Raw genomic sequence first — 18,102 nt, 5'->3', positions numbered from 1 at the left:
GCTGTCTCAGTCATTAACTATATTTTGAAATCTTGTACCATGAATAATAGGTGCTTTTTTTCTTTTAGGACATAGTTCTTCTTGGAGAATATGTTCATATTCATTTTCTTCATGAGATTGCTCTTTTTGAAATTCTATGATCCCTGTGATTGTGATTTTTGAGATTTTAGATGTTAGGGATTTTAATCAAGGAATTTTGATCTTTTGGGATTTCAACATTTGGGATTATGAATTTTGGGATTAGGATTTCAAACCCCTTTGACATACTGGGCTAAGCTGCTTTTATGTGTGGTTTGGCCAGGCCATAGCAGTTACATAGGTGGCCCAAAACAAAAGTGAGGGACAGAACATTTTGGGGTTGCCTAAGGATCTGTGGCAAACCTTTAATTGTTGGGAACTGTGTGGGAATCAGTAACTTGATTACATTTACAGTTGCCCCTCATACTCATCAGAGTATCTGAAATAGTGCTAGGCACGTGAAAAGGATTCAGTAAATTTTTCCTTATTAGTAGGAAAGGAAAATTCTTTTGGCCTAATGAAAAAGAATCATGCAAACAGAGATTATTTTTGAGATATTTTGTTTCACAATTGTGAATATAGATAAAAAGAGAACTATTAATATAAAAAGAAAAAAGCAGAATCTCTTTTTCCCATCATTTTCCAAATAAAATATAAATATATTACTGTAGTTTAATACGTTCAGCTTTACACATTGCATTATGATAGAAAACACATTATAATAAAATTATCTGTTACACCGTTCATTTGTGGACTGTTCTACAGTGGTACTGAAGTCAGTAACTGGGCAGGGATCTTTGCAGAATGTTAATAGGAAGCTCTGAACAAAAAGTTGAAGGCCAGATCATCCTAGGAAACTCTGAGTAACTGAAGTTAAGTAGATTTCTTTGCTGTAGGATTCTCAGAGGCTTCGCTCTGTGTGTTCATTGTGAACCTCCAAACAGAAGTGTAGTGCACGGCTTTTCATACACTCATTTGACAGGTAAATCCTTTTTTCAGGACATACGTATTCAGTATGTTGCCTAAGACAGTTTGGGAGGTAGCAGTGTAGCATAATAAAGAAATAATGCATTTAAAATGTAAGCCTAACCAGATACATGATATTGTAACTATGCAGTGGGTTCTCCTTGCCCACTACCTAGACAGAGCTGATTTATCAAGACGGGAATTGCAGTAGAGAAAGAGTAATTCACATAGAGCCGGCTCTATGGGAGACTGGAGTTTTATGATTACTCAAATCAGTCTCTCTGAAAACTCGGAGATCTGAGTTTCTAAGGATAATTTGGTAGGTAGGGGCTTGGGTTGGAGATGAAATCATAGGGGGTCAAAGTTGGGTTTTAATTTCTAATCTTGGAGCCAATTTGTTAGTCCTACAAAGGCTGACTGGTTCCCCAGGCAAGAAGGGGGTTTATTTTAGGAAAGGGCTATTAATGTGTTTGTTTCAAAGTTAAACTATATAAACTAAATTCCTTCCCAAGACTAGTTCGGCCCACACCCAGGAATGAACAAGGACAGCTTAGAGGTTAGAAGCAAGATGGATTTGGTTAGGTCAGATTTCTTTTACATAATTTCCTTCGTCGTAAATTTTGCGCAGGTGGTTTCAGTATCTTTTTATTTTAAGAAGAATAAGAAATTATAGAAATGTTAAAACTGGCTGGGCATGGTGGCTCACACCTGTAATCTTAGTCCTTTGGGAGGCTGAGGTGGGAGGATCACTTGAGGTCACGAATTTGAGACCAACCTGGCCAACATGGCAAAACCCTGGCTCAAATAAAAATACAAAAATTAGCCTGGTGTGGCGTGTGCCTGTAGTCCCAGCTACTCAGGAGGCTGAGGCATGAGAATCGCTTGAACCTGGGGGGTGGAGGTTGCAGTGAGCCAAGATCATGCCATTGCACTCCAGCCTCGGTTGAGACTCTGTCAAAACGAAAACAAACAAAAAAGAATTGTTAAAACTTTCTGTTTTTGATATCTGATATATAATACAAGATTTCATGTTTCTTGAGAATTACTTTGTGAAAATGAGTTTTTTAAAATATATGTTAGATTTAAACTGAATAATTTTCTGTCATTTTATTTTACTCTTACACATAGTGAAAAACAAAATAAAATATCGAGCTGAAGCCTGCATTAAAATGCAAAAAACTATTCGAATGTGGCTTTGCAAGAGGAGACACAAACCTCGGTAAGATGAATAGTCCCTAAAAAGAACTTTACAAAACCTAGTTACTGTAATACAAAATGACAATAAAGTCATAATAAAAAGCAATTTGGATACTCAAGGAGTTTTCTCACTTCTTCGTAAGATGATATATTAGTCTTCTATTTGTAATATTTATTTGAAATTAGTTAATTCATTTATTACCTTATTACTTGCCTCATTCTATAAAAGGATTTGAAGTGGCATACGAAAATGTGTAAAGATTATAAAACAAGAAATAAGTGTTGAGAGAAGCTCTTTTATTTTGATTATTTGAGTTATTTGAGTTTCTTGATAATGTCAAGGTGACATTTAAAAAAAAAAACTCACTAATATATTTACCAAAATTTTCAAGATTATCTGTAGGAATTACATTGTCCCATTATAAATTAGTCTTTATTTCTTATTTGAATCTTTCATTTTTAATTTAGACTTAAAAATTGGAAGTCTGAATATCTATTGATCCATCACACCTTTTCAAAGAGACTTAGATAACTCCTTTAAGGTCCTCTGTGATTTGAATTCTCAAAGTTGTAGAAGGCTTTAATCCTGTTGACAGGCATCAGTGTCATTCACACTCATATTTGATTTTTTAAGCCTTCAACAAAAGATCTGAAAAAGAGAATACTAGATAATATTGAAAACGGAAGTGAAATACCCTGTTTAGCATTTTATAAATGAAAAATCTGCCAAAAGTACTAAATGATGAAATTAGGCTCTAATGAAGTATTATTTTTACAGCATTGATGGCCTGGTTAAGGTGGGCACACTGAAAAAACGACTTGATAAATTTAATGAGGTAGTCAGTGTGTTGAAAGATGGAAAACCGGAGATGAATAAACAGATCAAGGATCTGGAAATTTCTATTGATGCTTTGATGGCCAAAATTAAGGTACATAATTTTAACCCAAATGACTTTGACTTTTTACATAATTTAATATATTTTGTTACTGGTATTGAAATTGTATAAAAAAGGTCCTTAGTTTTTCAGAATTACAAAATGTGTTGAGACCCGATGATGGTAAGTAGATGCTCATCATATTACCTCTACTTTTTATGTTTGAAAAATTTCATGGCAAAAAGTTAAAGAAGATAATTTTTATGCCATTTCTTCTGTTGCTAAGAAAGATATTCCCCACAACTTTATACCTAGGTGATGGGATGATCTGTGCATCAAACCCACCATGGCACACGTTTACCTGTGTAACAAACCTGCACATCCTGCACATGCATCCCTGAAATTAAAATGAAAGTTGAAGGCCGTGCGCGGTGGCTCATGCCTGTAATCCCAGCACTTTGGGATCCCGAGGTCAGGAGATCAAGACCTTCCTGGCCAACATGGTGAAACCCTGTCTCTACTAAAAATACAAAAACTAGCTGGGCATGGTGGTGTGCACCTGTAATTCCAGCTATTGGGGAGGCTGAGGCAGGAGAATCGCTTGAACCCAGGAGGTAGAGATTGCAGTGAGCCAAGATCATGCCACTGCACTCCAGCCTGGCGACAGAGTGAGACTCCATCTCAAAAAAAAAAAAAAAAAAAAAAAAAATTGAAGCAAAAAGAAAACACAAAACACATATATTATATATATAAAAAAAATGTTTTTTCCACAAAAGAGCAACTAAAATACCATACTTTATTGGTGAGCTTTTGCATAATCATGACTTAGAGAGGATAAATGCAAATAATGTAATTTGTTTCATGCTTTTCTACTTTGAGAAACTAATTTTTACATTATAAAAGTGGCGGGGCACGGTGGCTCCCGCCTGTAATCCCAGAACTTTGGGAGGCCGAGGTGGGTAGATTACTTGAGGTCAGGAGGTTGAGACCAGCCTGGCCAACATGGTGAAATCCCGTCTCTACTAAAAATACAAAAGTTAGCCGGGTGTGGTCACACACGCCTGTAGTTGCAGCTACTTGGGAGGCTGAGGCAGGAGAATTGCTTGAACCTAGGAGGCAGAAGTTGCAGTGAGCCAAGATTGTGCCACTGCACCCCAGCCTGGGCGACAGAGCGAGACTCTGTCTAAAAATAATTAAATAAATAAATGATAAAAGCAATATAATATTATAACAAATTTGGAGGCCAGATGTGATGGCTTGTGCCTGTATTCCCAGCACTTTGAGAGGCCCAGGCAGATGGATCACCTGAGCTCAGGAGTTAGAGACCAACCTGGTCAACATGGCCAAAACTTGTCTCCACCAAAAATACAAAAAATTAGTTAGGCATGGTGGCATGAGCCTGTGGTCCCAAGGAGGCTGAGGTTACAGGATTGCTTGAGCCCAGGAGGTGGAGGTTGCAGTGAGCAGAGATTGCACCACTGCACTCCAACCTGGGTGACCGACCCGTGGCTTAAAAAAAAAAAAAAAAATTGGAGAAACCACCAAAAACCTCTTAATACCTCCATATTAACAAATTCAGTTAATATACTGTTGTATATCACAGTATATTTTTACTTTTATTTTTACAGTATAATTTTACTTGTTTTTACTTTACCTTACACTCTTTTATGCATAAATGTTTATGTAGTTCTTAATCATAATACACATTTCAATTTCTATCTCTACCATTATGTTATATACTTGTCCATGTTAATACATTATCTTCATAGATACGATAATGTAATTAATTTTGTGAAAATAGCAATTTCCTCTCCAATTTTGTAGGGAAAAACTGGGACCCCTTTTTTTGTTTTGATTTTTATTTATTTGATTACTAGTGGAATTGAAGACTTTTCTGTGTTTGTTAATTATATTTCATATTTCATTAATTACATTTTGTATCTTTTCCTCAATTATATTTTAGAGTTTTAATGCTTTTTCTCAGTTTCATAGGTCAGTGCAAGTATGTGGGATATAATAAATATCTTAATGTGAGCATTTTATATTTTCTGCAGATACTTTATGTAAACAATGGCAATCTTGGAGGTAGGAAAAAAAAGATCTAGAGGAAAATGAAAATGCTATAAATAGACTCAACTGATTTTATAAATCTGTCAAGGGCCAGCCTTGTTTATGTGGTATTATAAATTAACCCACCCACATTTTTTGAAGGCGAAATCATCTAATAATTTTGGATATATTTAGTAATTTTTTAAGTATTCTCTAGGTACTATTTGAACATTATTATAAAGTAGTAGTAAGCTCTTGCTAAATTAGCTGATCATTACTTAAGAAATATTTTTTTCTTTTTGAGACAAGAGTTTTGCTGTGTTGCGGAGGCTGGAGTGCAGTGGCGTGATCTTGGTTCACTGTAACCTCCGCCTCCCGGGTTCAAGCAATTCTCCTGCCTCAGCCTCCCGAGTAGCTGTGACTACAGGTGTGTACCACCATGCCTGGCTAATTTTTGTATTTTTTTTGTTAGAGACAGGATTTCACTATGTTGGCCAGGCTGGTCTCGAACTCCTGACCTCAGGTGATCTGCCCACCTCGGCCTCCCAAAGGGCTGGGATTACAGGCATGAGCCACCATACCCGACCTAGAAATAATTTTTAACTGCAATATATTACCTTGTCCACAGTACACCTGTCTAATTGATGTCTAATACTTGTGTGCAGAGATGACATAAAACATGTTGTGAATAGTATTTAATGTACAAACAGTATAGCAAAGATAACGGATGTATTGCTTACCGTCTTACCTAGTGTTTGCTGTATTTGCATACTGGAGTAGTCTTTTATTTTAAATTGTGGTAAAAAAACAAAAACATAAAATTTATCTTAACCGTTTTTAAGTTTATAGTTCAGTATTGTTAAGTATACTCACATTGCTGTGCAACAGAAGAAATAAGCTTTTATGTACCTATTATTTTATTTTTTAAAGTCCACTATGATGACGCGGGAACAAATACAGAAAGAATATGATGCACTGGTTAAAAGCTCAGAGCAGCTCCTCAGTGCATTACAGAAAAAAAAACAGCAGGAAGAGGAAGCAGAAAGGCTGAGGCGTATTCAAGAAGAAATGGAAAAGGAAAGAAAAAGACGTGAAGAAGACGAAAAACGTCGAAGAAAGGAAGAGGAGGAAAGGCGGATGTGAGGCATTTATATTATTTTGAATAAGAGACTTAAATAGTGAATTATTGGTATTCACAGTGGTTAATGACAGTTCTTTTTTTTGTTTTGTTTTCGAGACAGGGTCTCGCTCTGTCACCCAGGCTGGAGTGCAGTGGCGTGATCTCGGCTTACTGCACTCTGCCTCTCGGGTTCAATTGATTCTCCTGCCTTGCCTCCTGAGTAGATGGGACTACAGGCACACACCACCACGCCTGGCTAATTTTTGTATTTGTATTAGAGACGGGGTTTCACTGTGTTGGCTAGGCTGGTCTCAAACTCCTGACCTCAGGGGATCCGCCCGCCTCGGCCTCCCAAAGTGCTGGGATTACAGGCGTGAGCAACCGTGCCAAGTTGACAATTCTTAAAACGGTGTTCTTATTTTAATGAACTAATTTTGTAATAAGTTTGAAAATTGAGAAAATAAGCTCATTTTATAATAATGATAACATAAAATAATTTTAACTATAATCTGAATTTTAGTTAGACTCTTATACCTGAGGATTTTCTTCTTTTTAAAGCTATGATTTGTTTATTGTTTTCTAAGCTAGGTAAATGACATTTCTACTTCTCTGCAGTTTTAAAACTGGTAACACTTTGAAAGATTGCCATGATAGGGTAGAGAGAATGGATGAGTTGTTGAGTTGGAGAGGGAGTAAAGGGAAGCATCTTTAATCAGGACCTTACAGCCAGGCTTTGTAATCACATTAATCTAGAGATGTTAAAAGTTATAGAATACAATTACATTTGTTTTATTTAAGAATTATTGTCAATAGAGTTAAATTTTATTTTATTCAAAATAAGTTGATATATGTGGCCAGGAGGCTAATTTGCATTCCCAATCTGTTGCCTTTATTAGTAAATAATAGTTAAATTGTCTTCTGAAGGATTCCTTATTTTCTGTTAAATTTTTGAAGAGTTTTCTATTTTTTATTAGGAAACTTGAGATGGAAGCAAAGAGAAAACAAGAAGAAGAAGAGAGAAAGAAAAGGGAAGATGATGAAAAACGCATTCAAGTACGTACTTACTGGATTGAATTTCTATTAAAATGAAACCTACAGGCCAGGCTCTGTGGCTCATGCCTGTAATCTCAGCTCTTTGGGAGGCCGAGGCGGATGGATCACGAGGTCGGAAGATCGAGACCATCCTGGCTAGCGCGGTGAAACCCCATCTCTACTAAAAAAAACAAATTAGCTGGGTGTGGTGACGGGCACTTGTAGTCCCAGCTAATTGGGAGGTTGAGGCAGGAGAATGATGTGAACCCGGGAGGCGGAGCTTGCAGTGAGCCGAGATGGCACCACTGCACTCCAGCCTGGGCAAAAGAGTGAGACTCTGTCTCAAAAATAAATAAAATAAAATAATAAAATAAAATAAAATAAAATATAAAATAAAATAAAATGGAACCTACAAAGGAAGTGAAAATGAGATCTTGATTCGCTAGATAAGCTGTTACTAGTTTATCCCAGAGACCAAAGGCCAGGTTTTGAAGTGGTTGTGGGAATGGACTTTGGAACTAGGGAAGTGGGTTCAAATCCAGGATCAGTCACTGACAGAAATTGTAACATTGTACAGATTATAGTGAGTAACTTGGGTCACAGTTTTCTCTTTATAGAATGTGGATAGATAATAGTTGCGAGCATTTGATAGTTAATACATGTTAAAGCATTTTGAACACTGTGTACCTCAATAAATATTAATAATTGTTATTGTACCTAGCGGAGAGTCAAACGAAAATTCACTTAAAATGTTGTTTTAAAATATCATACAACTTTGTAGATACTGGTATTAATAAATTAGGATTGAGATTCTCTCTCCACCCCTAGTTTTTAAAAAGTCCCTTGTTAAGAATAAATTGCTCATGTATTTGAGTTTCTGTTTGTCATGGCTTTCATAATATATCCTAAGCATAACCCAAACTTTAAATTCCTGACATCTGGTCTGTAGGTGCTAGTGTTAATGGGATGCCTAAGATACTCATATGATGTTTGGGACACTAATATTTATAGTCATAGAATTGTGAAGCTGTGGTTCTTCTGCCTTCTCTTGGTCTTGGGAAAGAGGCAAAATGGGGATGTGTTTGAAGCATTAATTATAATAAAGAAGAAAATAGAGACTGAAGAGATTTGTGCTTAAGCAATTCCTTAGTAAAGAACTTGTATGGGGGCAGTTATGCCTTCCCTTTTATTTTAAGAATAAGGGGAGCGATCAAGTAAACAAGTGAAGAACTCTTAGTGAAATGGCTTTCTGCCCTTGTCAGGCTGAAGTGGAGGCACAGCTGGCCCGACAGAAGGAGGAGGCATCCCAGCAGCAAGCGGTTCTGGAGCAGGAGCGCAGGGACCGGGAGCTGGCCCTGAGGATTGCCCAGAGTGAAGCCGAGCTCATCAGTGATGAGGCCCAGGCCGACCTGGCACTGCGGAGGTACTGGGGCCCCGGGTGGGGTATAGCGCTCTCTCCTTTGCTTTTTCTACCTCTGCCTCTCATTTCCATGCAAAAGGGAATAGGAGAAAATCATATTCTGAAGGCCCTGGTATATTTGAGCTAAAATAATGTTAAAATTATTTGTATCAGCGTTCATACTCAGGTGAATGAAATAATTGGTTTTTCATCAAATTAATAAACTATTGAAAAATAAGACTAAAATTTCACTAATGAGTACTCTGTTAAGAAAACATATTAACTTTTACCCTGAAATTGTTTAAGAATGTAGTATGTTAGGTAGGCACCTAATTTCTAAATACCTGTTATCAAACACTGGCATCGAAATAAGTGACTGTGTTATATAATGCAGTTTAATGTATTTGTAGTTGAGATTTTTCTAATGCAAAAAAATTTAATATGTTAAACATCCTGTTAGTTGAAATGAGAAATGTACTCTGCAGTGCCTCAGAATAAATGAGTTTCCCTTTCCAAGAAGCGAGAGTTAAATTCAGCTTCTTGGGTTTCTGAATTATCTCTAAGCACTCCACTATAGTGGAGTGTGTAGTAATTTGGAAGCTCTTATTAAAATTTGCAGAAAGCTTTAATAGAATAAATTTTGAAAAAAATTAGTATGTAGAAGCATGAATTATTTTGATTATTTATAATAACAAAACTAATTTGTGAGGTTTCTTTGTATGTAGGTGTATATATGTTGTGTCTATATTGAGAGGCACATAGACACATGTAACCATGCTTTTCAGAACTTAAAAGCAGTTTGTGACGAAATATAGAGTGCAACCACTAGATGGCGATGTTTCCTTGTGAAAGGATCAAATTGCAATGTAATGGAATATTTAGCAAAAAAAAAAAGACAGGGAAGGAAAGGGGCAGATAGAGTTGCCTTCACGTTTTTTCTTTTAGGTTGGTGCGAAAGTAATTGCGGTTTTTGGCATGGGTAAAGCTGCAATAACTTTTGCATCAACCAAATAGTATGTGATTGTATTGGGGAGCTCTGGGACTGCTTGTATATCAACATACATTATACTGTGAATAAACTGAATATGGCTGTATGAACAAAAGATGTTATAATTATTAAGCTCTTGGGTTTGAGTCTAATATCTGGGCTTTTTAAGATTTCACTATGATTAAAATATTTTAGCCCAGATAGGGCTTTTCTAAATGCAGACTCAGCTCAGCTGCTGTTGTATTCCTTCCACCTGTGTTATGTCAGAATGTTTGGGAGCCTTTATGTGTAACTGACTAGCCGCCTAGGGCAGGCTCTTAAACGAACCAGACTTTTACAGCTGCTATCCCTGATATCTGTGAGGAAGTACTGCAGTTGACAGAGTTGATTTTATTATGGCAGAAGTCAATTTATCAGGGACTTTTTAATGTAGTCATTATTGGTACTTATTGTCAAGCTTTATGTTTATGCACTTGAAATATCAAGCTATATCCAGTGCCATTCCATATACTGTATACAAGATACTGGCTCATATGTGGACCCTTCCCATCTTCAGATAGGTACACTTCTTCCAGGTTGAGTAGTCTCTGAGAAAGAGTGGACCATTCAAATTTGTTTGACATAAACAAATTACCTGTAATTTAAATTAAGCAGAATTAGCTAGATAATGGGACCATATTAAGTAAAGAGGAGGTATTCAAATCATTATGACTTGAAAGGCAGAAGAGCTAGTTTTAGTTCTGTGGTTCAGACCTAGGGATGGTATGAGGAATGCCCTCCAAATCCTTTCTGTCAGCTCTCCGGGAAGCTTTCCCTGACCCTCAGGTCCTCATGAGCTCCTTCCCTTCTGGACGTTGTGGTGATTTTATACTCTGAACTACAAGCATTAGCACTTGATTAGGAATGATATTCTGTACAGATATCACATGTTTGATAGTTTAATCTTACTCCATGGGCTGTAGCTAAATGTTTTTGAATATTTATTTTACCTTTGTTAGCACTGAGTTTTTTCTATAACAAATTTATGAGTAAGAACCAAGTAAACTGTTCTTAATCTATAGCATGATGTTGTTGGGTTCTATGCTGTGTTAAAAAATATATATATTATAGATTGATTCTGCTTCAATAAGCAATTTTAAGTTACTTTTCCAGCTTGGATTCCTATCCAGTGACTTCTAAGTAAGAATTGTTTTCGATGTATGTCATATGTTCTAAAATGTAATTTCAATCAGTTATACATATGATCCTTGATGCAAAGAGATGGTTTCACATTACCTAAAACTGTAAAATAATATCCAGATTCTATTAAAAACAAACCTCACAATGTATGAATTTTCTAATCTAGATGTAATATATTGGCTCTTTAATTTTCACTGCATGCCTTATTTTCCAATCATTTCTAATGAATTCTTAAAAAATATTAAAATTCTGAGTGATCTCATGTGTTGATTAGAAACAATTGAGTTTTTAAAATCAATGAGTAAAGTCATTGAAATACAAATTTGCACAATCCAGATTTTCACAGTTCACAATTGGTTATGACATTAACTAAAATATATTCTTTTCACAGAAATGATGAAACAAGACCCAAAATGACACCGTATGTCACTTACCTTTACCTTTTTAAAAATAGGTTGTAGATACTTTTTGGGAGTAGTTTTCTCATTGGAGTAAATTTTAAATTATTTTCTTCTGTTGAAAGATAATGAGATAACCTTTCATCTTTTTCTTGTCTAGGAAAAATGTTTAATGCTCTTGTTTGGTGCTCAAATCACAGTAGCTCATGATTTGGTTTCCTTCTTTGTATCGTCTGCTTAAACCATAATGTAACACCCATTTTGTTTTGTGTTTTCTTTTTTTTTTTTTGAGACAGAGTTTTGCTCTTGTTGCCCAGGCTAGAGTTCAGTGGTGTGATCTCGGCTCACTGCAACCTCTGCCTCTCGGGTTCAAGCGATTCTCCTGCCTCGGCCTCCCAAGTAGCTGGGACTACAGGCACACACCACCATGCCTGGCTAATTTTGTATTTTTAGTAGAGACAGGGTTTCACCGTGTTGGCCAGGATGGTCTCAATCTCTTGACTTCATGATCCACCCGCCTTGGCCTCCCAAAGTACTGGGATTACAAGCATGAGTCACCACACCTGGCCTGTTTTATGTATTTTTTTAAACTGCCCCTTACCTTCTTTATAGAAGCAGGTGTGGAGGCATAAATAATAATAAAATATTTGATTTTCAGTATATATGATAGTTCATTCTGCTACATCTAAAATAATTCATAATCTGAAATTATGTAATGCTAACTTCGGTGCTAATGTATCTTTTTCTTATGAAAATCTACCCACAAAGAATCCAGGTAACATTTGGAGTATAAATTTTGTTTATATAAAATATAAAACATATTTTGTATGTATGTTATGTATACTACATATAAGGATTTTGGAACATATATAAAATCTTTAATAGCTTTAAGGACTCCAACTTAACATTTATGTTGATGGTTCTCAACTCTATCAGACTCCAGCCCCAATAACAATTTTTTAATAAACTGTGCAACCTATGTAAATAACTCTCCAAACAATATACATAAAGTAGAAATACAAGGATAGTCACTTATAATAAAACAGTCTTATTTAATATGAAAGTGCTTGTGCATAACTGCAGTAGAAGACATGATAAGTGATCAGATGTTTTTGCTTGTGTATAGAATCACCACGAATGCTGTAGCTACAAATACAAATTGATATAGGAATGTTGTGTTGGGCATTCACATGCCATGAAATTGTGAACAGTTCTTTGTGAAGTTCTGAACAGAGCCAAGTACAGTATTCTCTCAATTACACAGTATTTGTGTGAGCCCTAGAAAAATTCTGTGAATATTAAAGGCATGCATTAAATACGTTGTTTGTTTACATGTAAAATAGGTGTTGTATGTGTTTTTCACCTCTGTATGTCCGACAGACATGTTAAAGTTAAATGGGGCATGGAGCAGTTCTTCCTTGGGTGGGACATTTGGTATTCCTTTCGCCTCACATCAGCAGATGACAGGAGTATACTCACACATCGCTGTTACCACAATACTGCCCCAAATTTTGAAAATACCTGAGCGGGTACTCTTGCCCTCCATTGCCGTAACTGCTTTATAGTTAACCATTTGAGCTTGAATTAAATAAGTCCTGCAGTCAATGTCTAAGGTGAAATTGTATTTGCGTATAGTGTGGTAAAATCAGAAGGAAGACAGCGCCTGGGTACAGGAACCATTTCTGTCTGGTGAATTTGTTGTAGTGTATTGGTCTAGGTCAGGTGTATCTTGATGTAGGGTCAAGGAGGATAATGCATCAGTAGAGACTGCCATCCATTGTACTGTCAAAGCACACAGAAAAACACCTGTATGATCAACACACCCAGTGGTAAAGAGATTTGAAAGTCCATGGACTCCCTTAAAACCTAACCATGGGAAAAGAAATGGAGGAAGCTTTAGGAGGAAAAGATGGTAAAAACAGATGCTCTTGAATCCTGAGACAAAATCCTTGAGGTGGAGTGATAGTAGAATTAAACATACCTATCAAAATCATGCTGCATTTGAAAGTGAGAAGATTCTGAGAAACTACTAGCTTAAAGAGAGACTGATAAATGTATTGCTCAAAAGATAATTTTTATTAGATTGTATTTGTGTTATATTTTGTTTTTGCTGTCCTTCACTGTCAGCTTTGAAGGATATCTTGTTCTCTGACTGTGCTTTCATAGACCTCCATCCGTACATAATTGTAGACAGTGCTCATTATGAGAAAAGAGGAATACAGGAGTCTTCTGCTCCTTTAGTCAGGGTCCCAGCTCTTGGCAGGCATTCAGGAAATTGCGCCTTGAAGCAAATATACCCATCCTCTTTTCTTATGATTTTACTGATTTGGAAGGGTTTGAGGTTACTAGAGTTTGATGAGTAGAATGAATGAGAAAATAATTATGAAGGAAAAGAGCAAAGAACAGGGATGTAAGTTAAAGAAGTGTTGATGAACACTATGAAACTTCATTCCCTTTTAAAGAATTAAACAAATTTTGAGAAAAGTTACACTCTTTTGGGTAACAAAAGCAAAGTAAGTTTTTTGCCTTTGGCAAATGTTTATCCTTGGAAGGTCAGAATGCCTCAGATCTTTCATTAGTCCCTGTTTTGATATTCTTTTTCTTAAGACATGCTTCGATTTGGAATTTTAGAGCTTTGAATACATCAGATTCTTTTTAAAACTCTGATGCTGTCAAATACATCAGCTTGTGGTTTTCCACCATTGTGCCTTATCTAATTAATATTTACTAAACAACTCTGGGGCAAAAATCCTCATATGGAATCTATATCTTGCCAAGTTTCCTGTATGGATTTAGACCATGTTATTTGTATTCTGTATGTAAAATAATACCATAAAAACTTTCCTGAGATTTTATCTATAAGTTGCTACTGCAAAAATGGAGAGGCATTCAGATAACTTTAACTGGATTTAAATAAAAATATTGCTGTGTGTTATGGCTAGATTTGTTGAAAACTATATCATAGGCATTAACAAAGTAAAACAGTTATAAACAGTTGTTAAATAATATTGAAAAAATATATTTTAATTATACTTTTAGATCTTTTAATTAATTTATGTAGTATGCCTTTTATGTAACCATATTGTGTTATCATTTTTCTTGTAGGGAACAAATGGCCAAAGAAATGTCAGAATTTTTGAGTAGGTTAGTGCAGCGTAATTGGGGGAAATGAGTGTTCACCTCAAAATCATATTTTTAAATTACTTTTGATTATTTGGACCAGAACCTGTTACATGAGTAGCCTGCTTTTTCTGTGTAAAGTGATATTTGTTTCTGTACAAGAAATATCACTTCTCCCTAACCCCACCCAACAAAGAAAAAGTTAAAAAGCAGTATTCCTTCAAAGTCGTGGGGGTACCATTGGCATTTTGAATGGGACAGTTCCCTTGGCAGTGGAACTCTACTGCTTATCTCTGGCCACCACCAACTTCGTCTCAGTAGGGGATTTCTTCCCCTCATCATGACAAAATGAGTATTTCGCAGCTCTCCCTGGGGTGGTGCTGCCCGTAATTTGTGCCTCGTTGAAGAGGAGGTAGAGGAAGAGCATGGTTCTTGAGGGGCTCTGCACTATGGCACATGGTTTGAAAACCACTGGTGTAAATTGAGCCACCAACAGGATCTGGTCCGTTACTTTTATAAATGGATATGATTCACTAACATGTTAATTCTTAATTTTGAAGTTACAAAGATAATTAACAGTGTTAATATATTTTTAAAAATCAGTGTGCTACTGTTGTATTCTTTACATGATTGTCTTTATAGCAAGTCTGAATAATCAGCAAATTACCACTTTACTATTTTAGTAACTCCAGAAATGGAGGTGGGGAAACATTTAAATGTGTTGCATTGATGTACTTCTTTGGATGCTATGTTTTTTAGTAGATGTAGTTTTGTTTCAGTTAATAGGAATGAAAAGTTAGTGTTATTAAAACCATATTTTAAGCAATAATCATTTGAATTTAATGTAATTTTTAAAAGTATCAAAACACATTTTACATGTATTCTAATATCTTATATACATTGACAATCTATAAAACTGTCTGTATGTCAGTTTACCTCTTCTTTCAAAAGAAAACAACAGGAACAAAACAATAATTTCAGCTGTCCTCCTAGAAAAGAGTCCCAGAACAGCTTAAAAATAAAAGGATTTTTTTTTTTTTTTTGGTTTATTGATTGGTAGTTTAGGGATGTAGAAAAGACAAAGAATATTTGAATAAATGTAAAAGCTTAATTTATTGTTAAGGAAGTGAGAGACCTTGCTGATACACAGCTGGCCGTTTTTGAGCAAAGCAATTAAGACCAAAAAGCTACATGGAAAATTGCCACTTACACCGCTTATGAAAAGTATAGATTCTGCAACAAAGCTAAAACAGATTTTAATCATAAAAATACAGGAAGGACTAATGGCCACACATTATTCTTTAGCTAGTCTTATGTGTAACTAACAATCACTACGTCAAACTATTTTAAGTATGTAGGATGAAGAATGCTATTTTTTATTCTCTAGAAAGAAAGCATAGGCAGGCCTTTTAAAGAGGCGAGGGCACCTTATTTATTTCATTGTTAAGCTTAATATTGAAAAAATAATTTCCTTCAGGAAGAAAGTAACATATTCTCAGACATCATTTTTCAATTAAGTATGTGTCTTCACTGCTTGCCAGGATGGCTGTTATCTTTCAAAATGTAAAAGACTGAGGAAATACATGTTTATTTTCAGGTATTATATTTTGATCAACCCTCTTTAAGAGGAAGTATCTTCCAGGTAGTAGATGATAATGGAGAATTTCCTTGTGTGATATATAAGAAGCAATACTTTTGTTCTTTAATACTTATTTTAATATTTTGTGCCACCTTCTTTTCATGTCTTGAAATGTGATGTATTTAAACTCTTCCTTTGTTACATTGAGCTTAAAGTCTTGCAGCTTATTCTGCGTGTCTGCTATTTGCAAGTGTAATCTTTTGCTGAAAAATAAGTGTATTATTACAGAAAAGAAATTGTTCCCATATTTTCTGATTAATGATCTCAAATTATATGCATAAAAGTCTTAAAGACCAGGTGTGGTGGCTCACGCCTGTAATCCCAGCACTTTGGGAGACTGAGGTGGGCAGATCACTTGAGCTCAGGAGTTTGAGACCAGCCTGGGCAACATGGCGAGACCCCATCTCTACAAAAAATACAAAAATTAGCCCGGCTGGTTGGTGGGTGCCTGTAGTCCCAGCTATTTAGGTGACTGAGAGAGTAGAGCAGGCTACTCATGTAACAGGAGAATTGCTTGAGCCCAGTGGTGGAGGTTGCAGTGAGCCAAGATTGTACCACTGCACTCCAGCCTGGGTGACAGAGCCAGACCCTTTCTCAAAAAAACAAAACAAACAAAACAAAACAAAAACTAAACAAACAACAGAAAAACAAAAAAGCAGGCCTTAAAGCACTGAGTAGCCCTGTTTTGAAAAAGTTGAATTTATTTCATTTAATTGAGTGCTTTGGATTTTCTTTCTTTTCTCTTCCCTCATACAGATGTTCCTACTAAATGGGTCGTAATACAATACCTGTGCCCTTTGAAGTCTCTGCTATTTACCTCATGAGCTAAAATCTCTTGAATTTACTAGTTTTCTTATTATGAGGGTATGGATTTTGTCTGCTTATAGAACTTTTCTAAGTGTTCTTATAGCAGTGAAGCCTAGAAAGTAAGAGTTTCCAGATGTCATCCGTTCTTTTAGCTGACTTTAATGACTCTAATGTGGTGGGTTGCAGGTCTGGCTACTTACCTATATACTCCGCAAACATCCAGAGGCCCAGGGATATTCTGAGCCACTGTATGTGAATGGAGTTTGGCCGTCTGTAGCTTTCAGCAGTCTCTCCAGGTGTGGTCGCACTGTGCAGTCTCATGGCTCATAAACAAAACTTCGATATGCTTTTAATGATCTTTCAAGTGTGTTGAGGATTTCTTTTTTGATTTTGAGGAATATATGTCAGTATATTTTTAAACTTTAAATTTAGTTCATATATACATTATTAGTAAAAACATTGAAACTGAAGTCTGGGGGAAGTTTGTGGAACTAGGATATTAGAATCAAAAGTTTGGACCTAAAATCTAATATGACTATCAAGTGGCATGCTGGAAAATTTTATTTATTTGCCTGTCTTTTAGTATGCCATTCTTAATCTCATCTGTCAAAGAAACAAAAATTACATTTTTTTGGTAGCTGTTTCCGGTTTTCAAACTTATGCATGCTTTCTTGCCTCTTTAGTCAATGTTTTCTTCATGTTTCTGGTTTAAACATGTAAAAATGTATAATAATTACAGAGGTCCTGCTGTACAAGCTACCAAAGCAGCTGCTGGTACCAAGAAATATGATCTTAGTAAATGGAAATATGCAGAACTACGTGATACCATCAATACTTCTTGTGGTAAGTGTTTGGAGAAGATCAATAATAGAAAATGTTCATAGTGATAGGTGATAAACACATAGATTGGGGTGAGGGGTGTGTGTGTGTGTGTGTGTGTATGTATATATGTATATATAAATATATGTGTGTAAATATATATGTATATATAATACCTATATTATCTGAATCTTTCGTCCATGAATGCAAAGTAACAAATAACAATCCAGTGTTTCTTTTTAAGGCTATTTTTCTTTCCACAGAACAATTAGAGTAAAATACTATATCCAGAGGATCCCACATAGTTGTGTTATTTAAATCACAGTGTTTGAATTCAGAAAACTATGAGTAGGAACGACGAATTCAGAAAACTATGACTAGAAACAAAAGTATCATAATTGTACATAATTTCTCACTATATTCTTTCCCTCCATTTAGTATATCTGCATAATTAGAAAAGTCTTGCTTATAAATCTAGTTTGTATTTTATCACAGT

The 18,102-nt window shown here is 35.7% G+C and overlaps 1 protein-coding gene across 10 annotated transcripts in view; it reads left to right on the top strand.

Annotated features, from left to right (window-relative positions):
* Positions 1-18,102, top strand: part of MYO6 (myosin VI) — a 161,801-nt gene that overhangs the window by 135,251 nt on the left and 8,448 nt on the right. For 6 of the 10 annotated variants that reach the window (XM_038002166.2, XM_008006408.3, XM_073022644.1 and 3 more), the window contains 9 exons: positions 2,113-2,203; positions 2,960-3,110; positions 6,036-6,244; positions 7,200-7,278; positions 8,520-8,680; positions 10,797-10,823; positions 11,215-11,244; positions 14,327-14,365; positions 17,527-17,630. In XM_038002166.2, the coding sequence (XP_037858094.1) occupies positions 2,113-2,203; positions 2,960-3,110; positions 6,036-6,244; positions 7,200-7,278; positions 8,520-8,680; positions 10,797-10,823; positions 11,215-11,244; positions 14,327-14,365; positions 17,527-17,630 (891 nt within the window). The remainder of the gene's footprint in view (positions 1-2,112; positions 2,204-2,959; positions 3,111-6,035; positions 6,245-7,199; positions 7,279-8,519; positions 8,681-10,796; positions 10,824-11,214; positions 11,245-14,326; positions 14,366-17,526; positions 17,631-18,102) is intronic. The other 4 variants (XM_073022646.1, XM_073022642.1, XM_008006407.3 and 1 more) reach the window with 2 other exon arrangements.

The sequence above is a fragment of the Chlorocebus sabaeus genome, chromosome 13, assembly GCF_047675955.1.
Source record: "Chlorocebus sabaeus isolate Y175 chromosome 13, mChlSab1.0.hap1, whole genome shotgun sequence".
Taxonomy (NCBI): Eukaryota; Metazoa; Chordata; class Mammalia; order Primates; family Cercopithecidae; genus Chlorocebus; species Chlorocebus sabaeus.
Note: the sequence above shows the minus strand (reverse complement) of the source record. Positions and strands in the feature narration are given on the sequence as shown.